The sequence below is a fragment of the Prionailurus bengalensis genome, chromosome D1 (genome assembly GCF_016509475.1).
Source record: "Prionailurus bengalensis isolate Pbe53 chromosome D1, Fcat_Pben_1.1_paternal_pri, whole genome shotgun sequence".
NCBI classification, from domain to species: domain Eukaryota; kingdom Metazoa; phylum Chordata; class Mammalia; order Carnivora; family Felidae; genus Prionailurus; species Prionailurus bengalensis.
The window spans coordinates 99,507,943-99,528,687 of record NC_057346.1 but is presented as its reverse complement, the minus strand read 5'-3'; the positions used below and the strand labels follow the sequence as shown (position 1 = coordinate 99,528,687).

Below are 20,745 nucleotides of genomic sequence, written 5' to 3'. Positions count from 1 at the left end.
CAGATTTTCCTAGTCTAATACAACCGCTGCTTTTTCTAAAATCCTGTAACCCTTCATCAGAAGTTATATCCTTTATGAAACCCTAATCGTTCTAGTCTCTTGGCCTGGCTAGCACAGTCAAAACTTGCCCTCATATCTACAGGGCCACCATGCATAATGAGTGCACTTTACATAATAATCCCATGCTTTCTGGCTCCATGAGTTTCCATATTAAAAGAGCTTCCACTGTAAGCCAAAACAGAACCTGCAGGAAGTTTTCAGTTTTAGGGATGGTAGATCCCATTCTCACTTAGTATCTTCGAGAGACTCTTGAGTCTTAGGTTCCTAGAGTGTCTGATGCCCCAGAAAAGAACCATAATAAGGTTCACAGGTTAGAACTTACAAGTGTGTGACCTCTTTTCTTCTGTTGTGTGCTTTTCCCCAGCAGCTCTTTCACCCCTCTGACAGTCTTTCACCCTTTCTCTTCTGATTTCCTCTTGATTTCAGGTACCTGTTGCAGTGTGTTTGTAGAGGGCGTGGTGTTCTCCTCCCCCCCGCCCCCAAACTCCCAGTGCCGTGTCCCCCACCTCTCCCTAGCTTACCCAGCGTGTCTCTGAGGTGAAGACACTGCACGGCTCTCTCTAATCTTATGCTAATTTCAGCTTGGAGGGTGTGCTGGGGGAATGAGTGTGTGTATACGCATGTGCACATGTGTGCTTGTGTGCTATCTGTGTCTGTCTCTGCTCTATTGAGGGAGCTGTCACTCCCAGAGGGCAATCAGCAAAGTATCCTCTTTAATGCAGGGGCTCAGTAAATATCTGTGGAGTTGAATTGCTACTAAAATAGAGGAACGTTTGCAGAGCTCTCGGTGGGAATACTGTCCCAGGACAGAACCTCAGCCATGGTTCATTGTGTCCTGGTAGAGGTGGCATTTTGGTTGGTATCCCCCAGAAACCAGGAGTAAGACTCCTCTTTGAGAAATCCACAAAGGGAGAAGCCTGAGTAGAACTTAAGGCTGTCCTTGGAACAATCCCAGGTTGCTTGAGAATGGCCCCAAGGCTTGTGGGAGCAGAGCCAGAGTAACCTCCCAGAAAAGGTTATGGGGTCCCAAAGGATTGGCACTCAAAATCTAAATAAGGAGATTTTCTAGATTCCTCCTGTCTTACCTCCCAAAAGTTTTCTCCTTAACAAAATTAGGAAGAAGAGAATTAAGAACAAAAGAGCACAGGAGGAGTTTAAAATCCCAAATAAATGCACATTGAATTGCCTTTGTCAATTACTTTTGGCCATGCATATCAGCATGGTGTCCCATTAATAAATCACAATAACAATGTAACAATACCTGACATGATTTAACGTATCTTATGTGTCAAGCACCTACTAACTGCATTATGTGTACCACCTCATTGAACCTTCACCGCAACTGGTTATGAGGTATGGATACTGTTATTCTCCCCACACTGCAGATGTGGAGACTGAGTTTAGAGATGCTGAGTAATTTGCCCAAGGTGACATAGCCAGTGAGTGGATGATGCAGGACTGGAAGCCATGGTTCTCCCTCCTCCCTGTCTTGAGAAGGGTAATAATCATCCTAGCTGCTACTCTCCTTTTAGGCCGACTCATCTGTTTGCTCTCTGACCAAGTCTCCCCATGTGTTTGTGGGATCTTTGTACCCCTCACACCTCCTCTCACCCCATCTACTTCCTTTTCCGGTTCACCGTGAGATCCTTTTAGAGAGCCAGCCGACTGACCATGTCTCCCCACCCTCCACCCTAGGGCGGGCCTGACCATAACTACACCAAGGAGAAGATCAAGATTGTAGAGGGAATCTGCCTTCTGTCTGGGGACGATGCTGAGTGGGACGACCTCAAGCAACTCCGCAGCTCACGGGGGGGCCTTCTGCGGGATCATGTGTGCATGAAGACAGACACAGTGTCCATCCAGGCCAGTTCTGGCTCCCTGGATGACACGGAGACAGAGCAGCTGCTGCAGGAAGAGCAGTCTGAGTGCAGCAGTGTCCATACCGCAGCCACTCCTGAAAGACGGGGCTCTCTGCCAGACACGGGCTGGAAACATGAACGCAAGCTCTCCTCAGAGAGCCAGGTCTAAACACCGTCGTTCCCTTCCCTCCCTGCCTGTCCCCTCACCTTCATGGACTTCCGGTCCTTGTGCTCACTTATACAACAGGCCCCCTTCCTATGTGCTCGTCCTTCTCCTCCACCTCCCACCCCATAACCGCTCCCGGGTCCTCCGCGGGAGCTGTTTCCACCTGAGTCCGTAACTACCTGTGCACAAGAAATGATGGTGCATCCCGAAAATTTAGACCTGGATTTTACCGCCAACTTCACCTCTTGCACCCCATCCTGAGCCCCCAAAACTAGGCTCAGTAATGATTCCTCCTCAGTACAGAGCTTTTCCCCTGGTACCCTGCCTCACAAGAACTGATGATCCAAGACTTCCCTGTCTCCCGTCAGAACCAGCCTGGCCGCTTCTCTAAGAGAACTTGCCCATCAGGGGCTGGGGCAGGGGTCAAGGGTAAAGAGAGAGATGAAGGATAGAGGCTGAGAGAGGAAGGAGGAGTGAGCCCAGCTGGTATGGGCATCTGGGAAGCCTCCAGCCTCCAGTGCATTGGTAACATGAGAAAGCTTTTAGGGTGGTTGGGCCACGTGTCCTGTCCATTGCTGGCAATGGATATTATTCTTGCCCTAAGAGCTGCTGTTGGTTTTTTTTTTTTTTTTTTTTTTTTTCAGCTGCCGATATTGGTGAGATCTGGGTGTGGCTCAATCTGTTCTTCCTCCTGCTAGTTTGTCTGGAAGCTTTTCTACCTTCCGATGACAGGGCCTTTACCGCATGGCAGCAGCTAATATGAATTCCCCCGCTGGTGCCACTGCTGGCCAGTACCCTTCCTATGTCTTTGACTCTAAGTCACCAGGTTGTGAGCAGGGGCTTGAGGAATGTGGGGCCCCGAGGGCTAAGTCTTTGCAACATCTTACCAGCGCTGTCTAGACCCAAAGCCGCATATCACCTGGACCTTCATGTTCTGCCACCCTCTCCCCGCTCATTCTGTGGGATTCTGAGCATAGAGACCGTGAAACAACTTTTCAAAGAAATGGCCAAAAGTCTTCATAAATGGTCAGGAAGAGAGATTGGGTTATAGACTTGGGGCACCCAGGGCCTAACAGGAAGTATCCATGAGGTTGAACCTCCCGTGTTGTCTCTCAAGTGCTCAGGGATCAAAGTTAGTGGACAGAGAACCTGTGGCTGTGGGGTGGTGAAGTTCCCATTCCAACTCTTTTCCCGGCTAAGTGACTGACTTTCCATGCTGTGATGCCATCACTTGGTTCGTGCCCATTCACACAAAGAGCGTGTGTCTCGTGCTAGTATCAGGGGAGTTGAGACCTTTTTCTCAGCTCTAAACCTTCTACATAGCCCCCTCCTTCCCCCCACCCCCCGCCCCAAGTTGCTTTTTCTGACTTAGCCTGGTGGTGGTGAGGAGGGCTAAATCAAGACACAAAAGTAGGGGGCAGGATGTAGAAAGGTAGAACCACTGATGAAGCGCTCTCAGCCTGGAGCAGATCCAGACCTCCTCCACCCAGGAACAAGAAGCAATAGGAGAGGACAATGGGCTGAGAAGAGAGGCGAGGGCTTGTAGGGGAAGTTTCCTGATTTGAAACCTCTCCTGTGGTTCTTGGTATTGAGAAATCAGCTGCCAAACATGTGAGTAAAAAAAAAAAAAAAAAAAAAGATAAGAGCAAAGCTTTTCTGGTCACTTCTAAGGCTGCTAGAGACAGGTGCCAAGCCCTTAGCCCTGTTGTTAGTAACCAAGCCAGGTCTGGGCCCACACAAGGACAGCCTGGCCAGGCCAGCAAGTCTTTTCCAGTACACAAAGTGGGAAAGGCGAGGTGCCACTTATGGGATGAAAGGGAGACATTTCACATTTGACAGGGCAGGAAAAGAGCACTTTGGGTCCTCAGACTCTTGGTTGAGGACGAGGAGAAAGTAGAAAAGTGGCATTTTCTTGATTGGGAAGGGGGAAGGATCTTATTGCACTTGGGCTGTTCAGAATGTAGAAAAGACATATTTGAAGAAATCTCTATTTGAGCACTGATTCACTATGTAAAAAGCAAAACCTCTCTTGTCCTAAACTAATGGAAGTGATTCTCCCGCGCTCATGTGTAATGGTTTTAACGTTACTCACTGGAGAGATTGGACTTTCTGGAGTTATTTAACCACTATGTTCAGTATTTTAGGACTTTATGATAATTTAATATAAATTTAGCTTTTCTTAATCACTGTGCCTGGCTTGGAGTCATGACTAATCATTGCACCCGCTCTGTCTGGCAGACCCATGCTTTCAAAAACCTTCTTGCAACATCACCTTTAAGTCCTTGGGGGACGTGAGGATGGTGAAGAACAATAAAAGGTGTGAGGTTCCTGGTTGAAGGGTCAACTCATCTTGAGAAGACAGGTCAAGACCAGAATTCATTGGCTTGTGAAATCCTCACTTCCTCTAGAACAGAGATGGAAGGTTTTAATCTCGAGTGTTGACTCTGATTGGTTGGCAGTGGCTGCCTGAGGTCCTGGGGAGACTCCAAGGGGAAAGTGTCATGATTATTAGTGACCTCTCCAGGCGCTGGAAGGAAGTATATGACATATATACTATATATCTTCTATTTCTGTTCTAGGTCTATGAGGACTTCATTGTCACAGAACTTGACTTTGCCTTGTGATGATAGTCCCTGGCAAGACTGTCAGATATAGTAAGAAAAGTACTGGGGACAAGGAAGGCTCATTAAGGCCCAGATATGCTACTAGCTCTTTTCGATCTTAGTAAAGTTTCGTAGTTTCGAAGAATGGATCAAATCAACACTAAGATTCCTTTTATTTATTTTTATTTTCTTCCTTTTATTTTAAAAAAGCTTCCTTGTTATAATTTATCCACTACATCTCAAGGCTAGGACATGGGGTTGGGCTCCTTTCTCAGGTTCCTAATGATGATTAGGAATCATAGAAGTCCCGTGCGAGATGTAGAATTTTATGTCAGAACCCAGTAGTTGATTTTCTAAACCACAGACCTTTTATAGAATAATGCTTCCGTTAATTCGTTTGTCACTTACTGTGGGCCAAGCCTGACCACAGAGCTTAGAATCTAGCAACAGCCTCCACCCCCACCCTACATACCCCCCCCCAAAAAAAAGAAAGAGAAAGCAAGAAAGACTGAAGCCTCTTGTATTTAAATGACAAGAGATCTGACACTAATTTTTTTTTTTTTTTTTTTTTTTTTTTAGATCTGACACTAATTTACAGTGTGTAACTCTTTCAACTTTGGTAAGGGATATGTGCACCAGAACAGAAACAAGTGGAATAGTTCAAGGACAACTATCCCCTCGCTCAACCATTCTTTTTTTCTTTTTTTTTTTAAATAACTCATACTGAGAGAAAAGCATTTTAAGTGATGAAATCCAGCCTAAAGTATAAGCGTATATACCTGTAGAAAGTACCCCCTCCCAAAGGCTTGGGGTTATGGGCCAGGCCATGAACAGTGACCACTTGAGCTGAGAACTCAGGAAGAACTTTTCAGGTGACAAGAAAAATTAATGCGTTGAGCACACACCATTTGCTTGAAAGCCTGGGAGATGTTTCTGGGAGAACAAAATTTGGTGACTACATTTTGACACCTTGTGACCACACGAGCCAGTGTAATCAGGTATTCAACACTGCCTGAGCCTTAGAGATCCCACTAATCTGTGACTGTCCTGTCACTTCAGCAGGAAATGGGAATGGGAGAAGAGGCTGGGCCTGGTGGCCCAGGTCTTGACAACAATCTGGCAGTGGGCAGATGAGACTTTAGCAACACTGTCAAGGACTAGCATCCTGTTTTCGGGTTATGCACATGCCTTGGCTTTTACTGTCCTGATGAGTAAAATGAAAAGGTTGAGCCAGATGATTGCTGAGGTTATTTCTGGCCTGAAACTTGTTTTTATGTTCCTTCCGAGAAACCTTAAGGATGAAACAAGAGTTGTCCTTATCTGGTTCTCTAGATATAAAACCTGAAGCTGATGAGTAGGGAGAGAGTTAGTCAAATTCTAACCAACTGGACATATTTTTATAAGCTAATTATGTTCAAAACATAGTCACTGCCCTTCTTTCTATATTGCATGAACTGATGATGGATCCTAAGATGAAAAGGTCTCTGTGGCCCATAGAGAGGTCTCCAAGGCATGATCTGAAGCTTTCACCAAACCTAAGCCTACAGCAAACAAAGTCAGTGCTACATAGGAACTTAGAAAAGGCATCTGCAAGAGCTGAGGGTGTACAGGGTTCTAAGTGTAATGCACTGACATTCAAGAACATATAGTAAACTTCAGTTATTTCTACCTATGGACATAATGATTACAAATGGAGTTGAGCCCTTTTTATAGCTAAAAAAAAGTTTGTATGAGTGTGTCTTTTCTTCATATGTGAAAATGACTCAACTGGTCCACTTAATGGGATGTGTGTTTGGGGATGTTTCAGGCAGCCTTTGTTTTGTAACATTCCCTCACTCACCCATTTATTTTCTCTCTAGATCATTCTCCCATTAAGCAGCTGGCAGAGGCTAAGCAGAGCTCAGCTTGCGGAACAGAGTCAAGGCTCCAACTCACAATTTTGGACTCCTTTGACATGATGTTAAAACAGATCCAGACAGCCTAATTAAGGGTCTGAGTTTAAACCCAAGGCTGAAGTTAGCCCCAAGCTACGCAATCTGCCTTTTTCATTTTACAAGACACATAGAGCCAAGAACTCTCACTTATCTTGCCCTTCTCCATAGTTTTCCCTGCAGCCCTAAAAGCCTGTTGACAGCCTGCTAATGAGGTCCCTATCTCTCCCTCTGCCTCCTTCCTCTTTGGTGGAGCTGATGCTTCTGTGGTCAGAGTTCTTGGACGGCCTGAATTTGGGGGGCTATGGGAAAATGGGCTATGAGAAAAGAGAAAAGGGTTATTCATTCCTTCATTCACTCAATACCTATTAAATGCAACCAGTGAAACCCGGGATAGCCTCAGAGGCCAGTCAAGGCACAAAAACCCAGAGCCACTTGAGACCTGTGTTAATGTCACCACTGCTGTCTCCAGGGAATAATGCACTAGGTACCTGGACTGAAAGTTGAAAGGAAGTTAATCATTGAGGCCGTTCCTCTTAGGCTGGAAATCTGGGTCCACGTCCCATGGTAGAGCTGTTTCTCTCCCAGAAAGCAGCTTGTGATTACGATGGAATGAGCACTGTCCCAACCCTTGGCAGGCTTTTCAGAAATGCCCAGCACATTTATTCAGCAGCCACGATGTTTGGCATCTGTTTACTGCTTCCAGTTGCAATAATACAGTGTTTGCCTTGATCTCTAATGCCTCCAAGGGGTTCACTGCCCTGTTAATATTTTCCTTGTGCAGAACTACTGAGAGGCCCTTGGAATAAAGTAAGCACACGTCACTCTAATAAATACATAGATAAATGCTGTTTGGTGATAATCCTGGACTGCAAAAGATGACTGGCCAAACATTTATTGAACACCTACTATGGAGCAAGATATTATGTTAGGTTTCTACAAGGCCTTACAGGATCTGCCACTCCCCTGCCCTCTGTTGCCTATCAGACCTCATCTCCTGCTACCCTCCTGCCAACTACTCTGCTTCAGCTATGCAGGCCTCCCTGTTTCTCTAACCTGAGAGGCGTGTTCCCAACCTAGGGTCTTTGCATAGCTGTTTCCTCTGGCCTGCACTTTCTTCCTCTAGATAAATTCATGGCTAACTCCTTTGCCTTCCTCAAGTCTTTGCTTAAATATAACCTTCTGAATGAAACCTACTCTGATCACTCTTTATAAAATTGCAGTCTCTCTAACTCTACTTCCCAATCTCTTTCACCGTGTTTTACTCTTTTTTCTTTTCGCATTGCATACATTGTTTAATAACATACTATATAATTTATTTATGTGTTGATTGTCTATGCTTTTTCACTATAATGTGAGTACCATAAGAGGGACGTGTGTGTGTGTGTGTGTGTGTGTGTGTGTGTGTGTGTGTGTATTTTGTGCACTGATTATCCCAAGTGCCTAGAATAGTCCCTGCACATATTAGGTGCTCAATAAATATTTGTTGAATGAACGAACAAATAAATGCATGGAATCAGACATCTAATGCCCACTAGGGCTGCACCTAAACCATATAAGACAAAAAGGGATTTGCCATCTTGTTCTAAAGCTCTCCAGGATCCAGACTCCATACATCCTTTATTGAGCAAATTCCAGTTTACCATCTTGCTCTCCTTCTAAATGTAATCTTCAACTTATTTCCGATAATATTTAAATAAAGTAAACATACCAATGACTGAAAAAGACTATTTGTATATGTTCCTAACCCATTTCTCAAAGGTTTCTGTGACCCTTGTTTGCTCTGCTAGGTTCTTTTCTCTTTTCCCTACCGATGGATCTGTTCTCACGTCCCTCCTTTTCACTCTCCACTCTCCCACTCTGTGGTCTCATCATGTTTTCTACTCTATGGAGGTGATTCCTAATCTTTTCTCACAGTCCTTATCCTGTATTTCCTAGATCTACTCAGAGATTCTGTTTGGATGTCTCACTGGTACCTAAAAGTAAACAGGTCTAAAACTAAATTCCTTGCCTTCCTTTTGAGACTGGCTTCTCCTGACTTTCTACTTCCATTCGGGCAATGACCCCTCCCAATCCCTGGGTTCAAATCTTGGCATGTTCTTTGACTCATCTCCCTAAATGGGCCCCATCCTCACCTTTGCACTAAGTTGGTTGCAAAATCCTTCACTCTTTCTGGAATCTGTTCTCATCATTTCCACTGCTATCACCTCATATCAGACTCCTAACTGGGCTTCCAACTCTAACCGATTTTAGACAAACAAGCTAATTAGTTTTCCTAAAGAGAAGTTCTGATTTTGTCACTGTCTGATTCAGAAACCTTCAATAGCTCCCCATCACCTACCCGAAGTACAAATTCCTTACCTTTAGTATTCAAGACCCTCCGAGAATTGTTCCTTTCTCTGTCAACCTTGTATCCCATTACTTCCCAACATGAACCCTGTTCGAAAACCAAACTCAGACGTTCAATTCCCTACCTATAATACACTTTCTTGTTTCTGTGCCCTTGGGCCTTCTCTTCCCACTACTGGACATTCTCCCTATTTCTATTTTTTTAACTAACATGTCAATGGCAAAAAACAAAAAACAAAACAGTTGTTTCCCTCCCTTCCCAGTTCCCCTGTTAGTTTCTTGAAATTCCAGGAATGTTCTCATCATTTTCAGGCATGCGTACAAATACATATGCATTTTATAACCACATATAATAAAATGATTCCACATATGCTTTTCTTCAACTTGCCTTTTTTCAATTAAATTTGTGCATTTTTCTATTCCAGTACATATAGCTTAACTACATTCTTTTTAACAGTTGGGTAGTGTTCTGTTGAGTAGATATTCTGTAACTTATGTAATAAGTTCCCTATGAATGGACATGTAATTTCTAGGGTTTGGATGGTTTTTGGTTTTGGTTTTTCCCTATCTTAAAGAATTGCTGCAGTGAATATCTTTGGGCATTTTTCTTTGAATACTTGCATAGATCTGAAGAACAAATTCCTAACAGTGGCATTACTGGGCCAGAGATTATACACACTTTACATTTTAACAACTGCTAAATCATCCTTCTAAAAGTTTGCACCAGTTACACTCTTACCAACAGTGAGTTTGAGTGTCTGTTTCTCAAAGTCTTGGCCAACGGCTGTCAAACTTTTTAATCTTTGCCAATTTGATAGATTAAAAAAGAATCATTTTATTACTTTTACCCATCCCCTCTTCATTTTTTAGCCTGTTGGTAATTACGTATCTTTGAATCCCAGATTAAAAGTCCATCCCTTTTAGGGCACCTCGGTGGCTCAGTTGATTAAGCGTCAGCCTCTTGGTTTCAGCTCAGGTCATGATCTCACGGTTCATGGGCTGGAGCTCTGCACAGTCTGTGTTGTGCATCAGCACAGACCTACTTGGAATTCTCTCTCCCTCTCCCTTTGCCCCTCCCCTGCTCACACCTTCTCTTTTAAAATAAAATAAATATTGGGGCGCCTGGGTGGCTCAGTCGGTTAAGTGTCCGACTTCGGCTCAGGTCACGATCTCACGGTCCGGGAGTTGGAGCCTCGCGTCGGGCTCTGGGCTGATGGCTCAGAGCCTGGAGCCTGTTTCCGATTCTGTGTCTCCCTCCCTCTCTGCCCCTCCCCTGTTCATGCTCTGTCTCTCTCTGTCCCAAAAATAAATAAACGTTGAAAAAAAAATTTTTTTAAATAAATAATAAAATAAAATAAATATTAAAAAAAAAAAGCCCATCCCTTTCACAGATCCTCCCTTAGCAAATTTCCCCCTTCTGTTAAGCATCTACAGCTTTTTCTGTTGTTCTCATACTGCCTTGAATTTTAGTGACTGACTAGCCTATATGTTTTATTTCTCTGACCAAAGCAGTTTGTAAATTTCTTGGGAGTAAGGCCCTTATCTTATTCATAGAAACATAGAATTTAGAGATAAGCAAGACTTATTTTTAAGATTTTATTTTTAAGTAAGCTCTACACGCAAATTGAGGCTGGGACAAACAACTCTGAGATCAAGAGTTGTACTCTGCCCCGAGTGGTGTAGCCACCCCCCCGCCTTTTTTTTTTTTTTTTTTTTAGGATTTTATTTTTAGAGCTAAACAAGACTTTTAGAAATCATATTAACCAAGACTGTCGTTTCTATAAATAATAGAAGTATAAAGCTTTTGCAGAATGCTTACTGTTCAAAGGCCTTTCCTAGACATTCAAGTAGCTATATTAAATCCTCACATTAAGCTTGTAAGGGAAACATTGTTATCTCGTTTTGAGGAAACTAAGCTACAAATAATTTACTGGGAAAAGTGGTTTACTTAGAACAGGTCCAAGACCAGAATCCAGTATCCTGGCTCCATTCGCTGCTCCTTCCACTATATCCCAGAGCCTCTCTTTTCCCCCACGCACTTAGCTGCACAATCAATATTTGCTGAATGAGAGGACTTTTTAAAAAATTGCAGGTGTTGACAGTCGCTTGAATAGCCAAAATTAAATAAAGCAAACATGCTGATGGCCGGGGATGCACAGTTCTCCACACATCTATCGCCTTTCTTTCGAGTGTGGGTGTGTGGGGTGGGGGTGGGCGGGGTCGCCGGTAGCTTTTGCTCTGGCGACCTTCTTTCTCCCCACCCGACCAGGCAACGCCGGTTCCGAAAGCAACACGGCCGCGCGCGGCCCCTTTAAAGCTGCGGGCGGCGCGTGCACACAGTCCTTTCAAATGGACCAATAAACGCGCGATGGGCGGTCCGCCGAGGACCAATAAACAACGAGGACACTGCGGGGTGTGCGGCGGCCCAAGCGGTTTCAAACGGCTTAGAGCAGGCCCCTCGGTTCTGACCCGGCGGAGGTGAGTGGCCGGTGGGCCCGACCCACCCGCGTAGGCCCTCGGGTCTGGGCGTCGCGCGCGCCGAGGGATCTTGAACCCCGAGCGGGGGACCTCCGCGGACGCGCCCCTCCCTCGCCGCACGAACCCGGCGGTCTGAGACGGCGAAGCGGGGCGGAGGCCGGGGGACCTGCGGCTGGCAAGGCGGGGGGCGTGGGCGCTCGCGTGGGGCCGATGCCGGGATCCGGGTGACCCGAGCGCGCCGTGGCGGAGTGCGGGCGGCAGCGTCCGGGAAATGGGGGCGGCTCAGGGCCGCGCCTGGCGGCCGAGGGTGTTCCGGGACTGGGGCGGGGGCCCTGCGAGCCGGCCCTGCTACAGTGCCCCTCGCGTAATTGTCAAATGAATGAATGAGTGAAAAAGAGTCTAGGAGGGTTGTCGTGGTTGTGACGGGCTCCGTCGTCTGGAGCGTGACAAGGACTGCGGTACCGGGGCCTGCCCGCGCACCTGTGTCCCTGCTGGCTTGCTGCGGTTTTAACAATTCCGATCATACCGCTCCGCCCTCACGCCTGGCTTTCTCTCTCAAAAGGTGTCAGTAGAGTTCAGGTACCTTTCTAGCTCTGAAGGTTTGGCGGACCTATACAATAGCCAACCAGTGTAGGTTAGCTTAAGCAGGCCCTGCTACTTTACGGTGGGGGCTCGGTAAACTAGATTCTTACTTTTTAGCCCTTACCACTCTTAAGCTGCTGAGAGAGCTACCCTGCAGTGGTGGTAACTGTCAGGCAGGATTTAAATGCATCCTGTTTTGTTTCTCGGATAGAAAACGATGAAAGCGATGTTGCCAGAGTGGCTACTGTGTGTTAGAAAATATATTCGTGTTGATGGATCCTAACAATGAGTTTTTCATTCAGCATCAATAGAGGGTAAAGTGGTTTTTGCAGAACTTGCCCCAAATTTATGCTTGGCTCTAATTCTCACGGGGAACTAAGGCATCAAATCTTGGCCCAGAAATGCTGCCTGTCTTATTTTATGCATAATTATAGTAATTGAAAACTCATTTTTAGAGAGGTGAACTCCTTCTTTCTCCCATTTTCATCACCCTGAAAAGTCCTTCTTTGACCTAAAGAGCCAATATATTAAGCTAACAATCCTTTGCAACTTTTAAGAAGTCCAAAAGATTTGGACTTTTCTTTGGTGATTGAACAAACCATAATGTTTTTATAAAATTTAATGATACAGAGAAAGGTGAAATCGTTTTGTTTTGCCAGCATAAATGAAACTTGGTCAACTCGTGAGAAAATTTTTTTACACAAGTTTTTAAAGTCTGTTCTATGGAGTAATGGCAGGCAAAGTATTCCATAACAATATACCTTATACTTTATTATTACTTTTAACATTTTGATCAAGTTTGAATTCTGAACAGTAGTATAGCCTTCGATTGACAGCTTAATGTTAGCAGCAGAGCTTTTTAATTGCAATAAATTTGGGTCCGTTAATATTATGAAGCTGTTCTAGACTTTGGGGAGGCAATTAGAAATAATAAACCATCTTTAACAAGGCCTTAGGATATTGTTAATCTTGATGTGGAATGGAAACTTTCCTTTATTTTGAAGTAAAGCCGGGCTCTCCTATGCTCCTTTGACTTAATGGAGCCTCATTGATTGATTCAACACATATTGAGATAGATGCCTACTGTGTGTTAAACACTGTTCTGGATTCTGGGAATACACTAGTGAACCAGAAAAAGACAAAGCTCCTGACCTAAGGGAGTTTGACAGTTTTATCTCTCAAACAATTTGCTGTAGCAAATTGTGTTTTCTGTAATCCCTCTGGCCCAACTCTGAACATTGAGCAAAATAAATACTCAAATACTTTTATTAGCAGTAGCTAACATTTATTGAATAGTCACTGGGTGCCCCATTTTGTCTTTTTTAATCCTCACAGCTTTTTATAGATGAGGAAACTGAGTCTTAGAAAAGCTATGCAACTTGTTCAAGATCATACAGCTGATAGAATCTGAGTTTGAACCCAAGTCATTCCGTCTCCAGAGCCTTTGCTTTTAACCAACCTATGGTTGCGCTTTATGAAGTAATGAGATCTGTTAGGGAGAATTCAGGAGCAATTTCTGGGTAGAATACCCACCTCCTTTTTTTTAACTACTTCTAGCAGAGCCATGATTAAATATGAGCGATAAGCATGGTAGTTTTCAGAGGGAAGATGGGGAAGTCCAAAAGACAGTATTTACTGAACAGCTGTGACTTTGGGGGAGACTCTGGGAGAGGGTAAAATTGAGATCTTGAGCTAATTATCATTGATAGTTTCCCGGTGGTTAGTGTTGGAATGGTTTGAGATGCCTAAATGAGGTTTGTATTTTTACCTCTGGAGTTCAGAATATGTTCGCTCATTCCTATCAGGGCAGTTGCCCTGTTTACTTGAGATGTCTCAGACACATTAAGCTTATTCTTTTTGGCTTTTGCATTTGCTGTCCTCTTTGTATACTGGCTGCACTGAGGTCTCAACTCAAATGTCATCTCCTTAAAGAGGCATTTTCCAAGCTCCAATTAGAGTAGCTGTCTTGGTCATTTTTGCCTCACTTTCATTTTTTATTCACCTCATAGCATTTATTGCTGGCTGATGGGTCATTTATTGTTTGTTTGTGTGTTGTCTGACTTCCTCACAGAAATGAAAGCAGAGCACAGATTTTTTTTCTTCTTCTATTTTTGAGGTTACCACAAAGCCTCGAACAATAGTTGGAACAAAAAAGGTAGTCAAAAAATACTTGTTGAACAAAATTGGCCAAAACTGTCATAGTCTTCTCTATGTGATAAAGTGATAAAGACAGTATATAACTAAAGCTGGCTGTGTTACTGTGTCTTTGGATGTGAGCAGTATTTCAGCAGACTAATTTGGAAAGTCTTCAACTAAGAAAACTGGAAAAATGATAGTTTTATGTTTGTGTCAACTGGGGGGAAAGGAAGGTTTGACTTCTCCACTCCTGCCTTTGTTGTTGTTATTACTATTATTATTTAAGATTTTATTTATTTATTTTTTAAGTAGGCTCCACATCCAACCTGAGGATTAAACTCATGGTCCTGAGATCAAGAGTCACATGCTCTACTGACTGACGGTCCCCCCCCCCCCCATTGTTATTTATTTATTTTTAATTTAAATTTTTTTCTGTGAAAGTTTTTAGGGGTATTGGTCAAGTATATTTTAGGATGTCCCTCTACTGGAATTTATCTGATGTTTTTGTTATGATTAGATTGGGGTTATAGGTGTGATCACAGAGAGGAAGTGCCATTTTCATCATATTAAAGGTTCATACTATCATGTTATTTATAACTGGTGGTATTGACCTTGATCGCTTGGCTGACGTAATATTTGTCAGGTTACTCCACTATAAACTTACTTTTCTCCCCATCCGGTACTGTCCTCTTTGGAAGAAAGTAACTGTGCTGCCTGCATTTAAGGAATGAAGAGTTATGCTCCCTGTTCTTTGGGGTAGAGTACCTACATAATTTATTTGGAAGTCTTCTGCATGGGAAATTTGCCTGTTTCCTCATTTATTAATTTAGGCAAGTATTTACTTCTGTCATTGTGGAATGAAGGATCTCTATCTTATACTTTGAGTTATATTCCAATACTACTTTACTGCTCACATTATTCCAGCTTTGTCCATTGGGAGCTTATTCAGTTGGCTCCTGTACTGTGCCCCTTTAACATAACAACATCAGTGTGTGTATATATATTTTTATGTAATTATTTTTTAACACTCACTCACTTTCTGGCACTACAAGATGCTCTAGGCTCATCTTGCATATTTCTTGTCACAGTGCTAAAATCAGCTATTTCTCCATGGAGTTCTAGTTCTTTTATTGAAGAATGGTCTGAGAAACCAAGATGTGGACACTAAGTATTATCATTGCTGCCAGGGTTTTGTTTCTTTTAGGCCCTCTCAGCTAACAGAGCAAAGAGTTAGTTTTATGCTAACTCTTGTATATAAACATGTCAGTAAAATATTTCTGTGTGTAATCATCTGTAACTATATTAAGTTAAACATGAGTTCTTACTGATATCTCCAGTTCGAATCCATTATCACATAGACCATTCTAGCCTTCTCTGTTTGCTGTTCTGTGAATTTCCACATCAACAGTAGAAACCTTGCTTCCACCATCCATTTACTTAATTGGTCAATTCCAATAAACATGTATAGCAGTATCAGAATTGTTCACCCACACTCTCACGGGAAACAACTTTATAAACTACAGTACATATGTATAGTTCCTTTTGCATTCAGTCTTAAAGATTCCATTAATTTCCGAGGTTGCCTAGGTCAGCACCTTCTCCCTATCCCCTTCAGTGAGGTTGTTTTAACACGTTTGTAATACAGTCAGATTCTCTTGTCACAGACTGCATTCTTCTCTGATTCCCCGATGTCTTAAATGACTTTTTGTTTTTAAGTTTTACTTGCTTATTTTGAGAGAGACGGGGTGTGGGGAGAGAATCCCAAGCAGGCTCTGCGCTGTCAGTGCAGAGCCTGATGTGGGGCTCAGATTTCACCAGCCAAACCGTGAGATCATGACCTGGCCCGAGTCAAGAGTTGGATGTTTAACTGACTAAGCCACCCAGGCGCCTCTAAATGACTTTTTAAAATTAGCATACATTAAAGTTCACTCTTAATGTTGTAAAGTTCTTTAGGTTTTGACAAATGCATAATGTTACTTATCCATCATTGTAAGAATAGTTTCACTGCCCTAAAAAAATCCCCTGTACTTTACCTGTTTGTTTTTCCTCATTCTCCCATCCCTGGGCAACTGCTGATCTTTTTACTGTCTCCATAGTTTTGCTTTCTTCCAGAATGTTATATAATTGGGATCATACAATATGTACCCTTTTCAGACTGGCTTCTTTCACTTAGCAGTATCAATTTAAGGTTCTTCCATGTCTTTCTGTGGCTTGATAGCTCACAACCATTGTGTGGTTGTGTCACAGTTTGTTTATCCATTCACTTGTTGAAGGATATCTTGGTCATTTCTAGTTTTTGACAATTATGGACAAAGCTGCTGTAAACATTTGTGTGCAGATTTTGTGTAGATACTCATTTTCAATTCAACTGAGTAAATACCTAGAGGTGCGATTGTAGGATCATAGGGTAATCAGTGTTTACCTTGTTAAGAACTACCAAACTGTATTCCAAAGTGGCTGTATCACTTTTGCTTTTCACCAGCAATGAATGAGAATTTTTGTTCTACATCTTTGTCAGCATTTAGTTTTATCAGATATGGGTTTGTTTGTTTGTTTGTTTGTTTTTTGCCATTCTAATAGGTGTGTAGTGCTCTCACTTTTAGAAAATTTTGTTTTTTCATGACATTGACTTTTTTAATAATTTTTTTTTAATGTTTATTTATTTTTGAGACAGAGTGCAATCAGGAGAGGGGCAGAGAGAGAGAGGGATACAGATACAGAATCTGAAGCCGGCTCCAAGGCTCTGAGCTGTCAGCACAGAGCCTGAGGTGGGGCTCCAACCCATCAGCTGTGAGATTATGACCTGAGCCAAAGTCAGACGCTTAATCGACTGAGCCACCCAGATGCCCCATGATACTGACTTTTTTGAAGAGAAAATTATAGAGTCTTTTAGAGGAATTAACTTAAATAAATTTTTTGTTTTGTAATAATTTTAGATACTCAGAAAAGTTACAAAGATGATACATAGAATTCCTATATACCTCTCACTCAGTTCCCTATTGTTAATGTCTCACATGGCACATTTGTTAAAACTAAGAAACCAACAACTGATACATTACTTTTTGCTAAACTCCAGATTTTGTTTGAATTTCTACAGTTTTTCCATTTGTATCTCCTTTCTGCTTCTGGTCCAGTCCAGGGTAGCCCATTACATGTGGTTTTTGTCTTTCAGTCTTTTCTTGTCTTCATGACTTTGACAGTTTTGGGGAATACTGGCCAGTTATTTTGTGTAATGTCCCTCCTTTTGAGCTTGTCTGATATTGTTCTTATTATTAGACAAGAGTTGTATGTTTTTGGAAAGAATGCCACAGAATACCATCATTTCATATCGGGATATGTGACATCCATATGATAATCACTAATGATGACTGATCATTTGGTTAAGGTAGTGTTTGCCATGTTAATATGTGAGGTTACTGTTTTTCCCTTTCTTTTTTTTAAAATATATTTTCCCTTATTTTTTAAAGTTTATTTTTTTCCCCTAAGTTTATTTACTTATTTTGAGAGAGAGAACCAGTGGAGGAGGGGCAGAGAGAGAGAGAGACCAAGGATCCAAAGCAGGCTCCATGCTGACAGCAGACAGCCTGATGTGGGGCTCGAACTCATGAACTGTGAGATCATGACCTGAGCCAAAGTCAGACACTCAAACACGACTGAGCTACCCAGATGCCCCAACTATTTTTCCTTTTCTATACTGAACTCTTTGGAAGTAGATCACTAAGTCTAGCCCACCCTCAAAGTGGGTGGAGGACTTAAGTTACACTTCCTGGAGGGAAGAATATCTACATTTATTATTTGGAATATTGAAAGGAAGATTTGTCTCTTCTCCCCCATTTATTTCTTTATTCAACCATTTGTCAGTATCAGTGTATCTGTTTTGTACTTTAGTTATAATCTAATTCTGTATTTTTTAGTTTTTTGCTCAGTTTTCCAGATTTGGCCATTGGGAAGTCTTTCAGGTTGGCTCCTGTGTCCCTTTGATATGCCTCCATCCTTTTTTCTCATTTTGAGCATTTCCTTACTTTCTAGTACTACAAAATGCCCCAGATTCATCTTATATTTTCCCTGTTCCAGACCCAGAATCAGCCATTTCTCCAAGGAGCCTTGGTTCCTGTCATTGGACAGTGATTTATAGAAACCAACATCTGGGTGCTCCATGTGCTCATTGCTGGGGTGTCATTATTCCTAGACCCTCTCAATGGACAGAGCTAGGTAATATATGTATGTTTGCTAACTTATGTATATGTACACACATATAATTGTTTCTGTATCTTTCTATCTGTATTTATATTAAGCTAAGCATGAATACCTACAGTTCTCACCAACTTTTAGAGGAAACTTATGTCCCAAACAGATGTCCTCTTTATAATTGGCTTTTTACTGAGATCTAACTTTTCCCCCCTGATTAACACTTTTTAAGTGCTACGGAAATCATTATTTTTCATGACCTGGTAATAGCAGTTGTTTGACCTGGGATATGATCTTTGTTTGGAAATGCATTCAAAGCATAAATTCTGACTTAGTTAGAATGGTCATATGTTTTTGGCATCGATATGGTGTCAGATAAACCATGGTGACCTCCTGTCTCTTGACCTTGTCTCTTCAAGCATGATTTTCGTTATTTTATTAAGAAATAAGAGCCCTACTTCTTTGATCTTTTAGTTATATTTCTTACGGATTTGTTATTAAATAAAAGTGATTTTTAGATCCTTTCTATAAAGATGAGAAAAAAAATGGGGCACCTGGGTGCATCAGACTTTGGCTCGAGTCATGATCCTGTGGTTCATGGGTCGAGCCCTGCGTCACGCTCTGTGCTGACAGTTCAGAGCCTGGAGCCTGCTTCAGATCTGTGTCTCCCTCTCTCTCTGCCCCTCCCCTGCTCATGCTTTGTCTCTCTCTCTCTCAAAAATAAATAAACATTTAAAAAAATTTATAAAAATATGAGAAAAAATGAATAGTTTCAAGTATTGAAATTTATTTGTTTAATGTGGATGACTTCTTTTTTTCGTTTTTCAGTCATAAGACTTAAAGTAGCATTTTATTTATCCGAAAGTCAACTACCAGGAAATAAACCACAAAAGTCTTTTCAGCAGCCTAAGTAGGTATCTCAAATTTTATTGACTTCCTCAGGTAGATCCTGCTCCCTCTTACGCAGTTTCAGCCTACTCGGTTCTTTAAATCAAGAGCTAAAATTAAAAAGGCAGCACTGCTACAAGCTAACTAGAAGTGTTAGCTTGATTAAAAGAGTTGAGGAAGGAAAGCTACAAAATGTAAAAATTCAAAAAAGGCATTGGAACCATTTAGATTTGGTGTAAGAGTCCTTCATATCTCTGTGGCAGTAGTGGATTCTCCTGAAAAGTTTAAATGATTGTTAGTATACTTTAAAAAGACTGGGAAGCTTAGGTGTTTTCTCTGATTTATATGAAAAAAAGTTACACAAAGTAGTTGTTTCAGGGATAGACCTTTCCTATCTGGCCACCTTGGCTGTCTAGAACACTCACTCCCTAATCAGTTTTGTTGTTTTACGTTTTATTTTTTGTATTTATTCCACAGTGTTTTTTTAAAATGCATTCTTTTTTTTTTTTTTTTTAAGTTTATTTTTGTAGAGAGAGAGAGAGCGAGCATGAGGAGGGGAGGGGCAGAGAGAGAGGCAGATGCAGGATCTGAAGCAGGCTCCATCCAGGCTCTGAGCTGTCAGCACAGAGCCCGATGCGGGGCTCGAACTCATGGACAATGAGATCATGACCGAGCCGAAGTCGGATGCTCAACCGACTGAGCCACCCAGGCACCCCTCCACAGTGTTTTTTAAAAATCATTTTGTGCCCTTATCTACTTGTAGTATGAAGTCTCTCATTTATAGATTTTAAGAATTTTTTTTCGGGGTGGCTGGGTGGCTCAGTCAGTTAAGCATCTGACTTGGGCTCAGGTCATGATTTCATGGTTCATGGGTTTGAACCCCGCGGTGGGCTCTGTGCTGACAGCTCAGGGCCTGGAGCCTGCTTTGGATTCTTTGTCTTCCCCTCTTCCCTCCTGCCCTCCTCCCCCCAACTCACACTCTGTTTCTCTCTCTCTCTCTCTCTCAAAAATAAAGAAACATTTTTTAAAAAGTTAAAAAAATTTTTTTCAGTACTGTAATAGCACCCTTCTTTTTTTTTTAATTTTTTTATTTTTGAGAGAGAGAGAGAGAGTGAGCAGGGGAGGGGCAGAGAGAGGAAGAGAAGGAATCCCAAACAGTCTCTGATAGCCAAGAGCCTGACACGGGGCTCCAACGGTGAGATCTTGACTTGAGCCGAAATCAGGAGTCTGATGCTTAACTGACTGAGCTACACAGGCGGCCCCCACACTTTTTTTTTTTTTTTTAAGGTCTCATGAAAACCTCTTAGTCTAGAACTAGCATGAGTGCTTCATTTAGTAGTAAAAACTAAATCTCCTATCAGAAATCTCTGTGCAGTAAATAAAATCATTTTTTACATTGTAGAGGACTGCCCGCTTATTTTGAGCAATGTTTAATATGGGAAATCTGTCCGAGCAAAATATGGACAGTCCCTTTGAGTATTATAAAATGGCATTTACTTTTTAAT

General features: G+C 42.3%; 2 protein-coding genes across 3 annotated transcripts in view; both read left to right on the top strand.

Moving 5' to 3' along the window:
* Window positions 1-8,344, top strand: part of LRP4 (LDL receptor related protein 4) — a 54,421-nt gene extending 46,077 nt beyond the window's left edge. Inside the window, 1 exon segment of the mRNA XM_043582416.1 lies at window positions 1,756-8,344. Within this exon segment, the coding sequence (XP_043438351.1) occupies window positions 1,756-2,088 (333 nt within the window). The 3' untranslated portion in view covers window positions 2,089-8,344.
* A 2,993-nt stretch (window positions 8,345-11,337) lies between these two features.
* CKAP5 (cytoskeleton associated protein 5) overlaps window positions 11,338-20,745 on the top strand; it is a 113,864-nt gene continuing 104,456 nt past the window's right edge. For both annotated transcript variants that reach the window (XM_043582413.1, XM_043582409.1), the window contains exon 1: window positions 11,338-11,446. The gene's annotated coding sequence lies outside the window, so the exon portion shown is untranslated. The remainder of the gene's footprint in view (window positions 11,447-20,745) is intronic.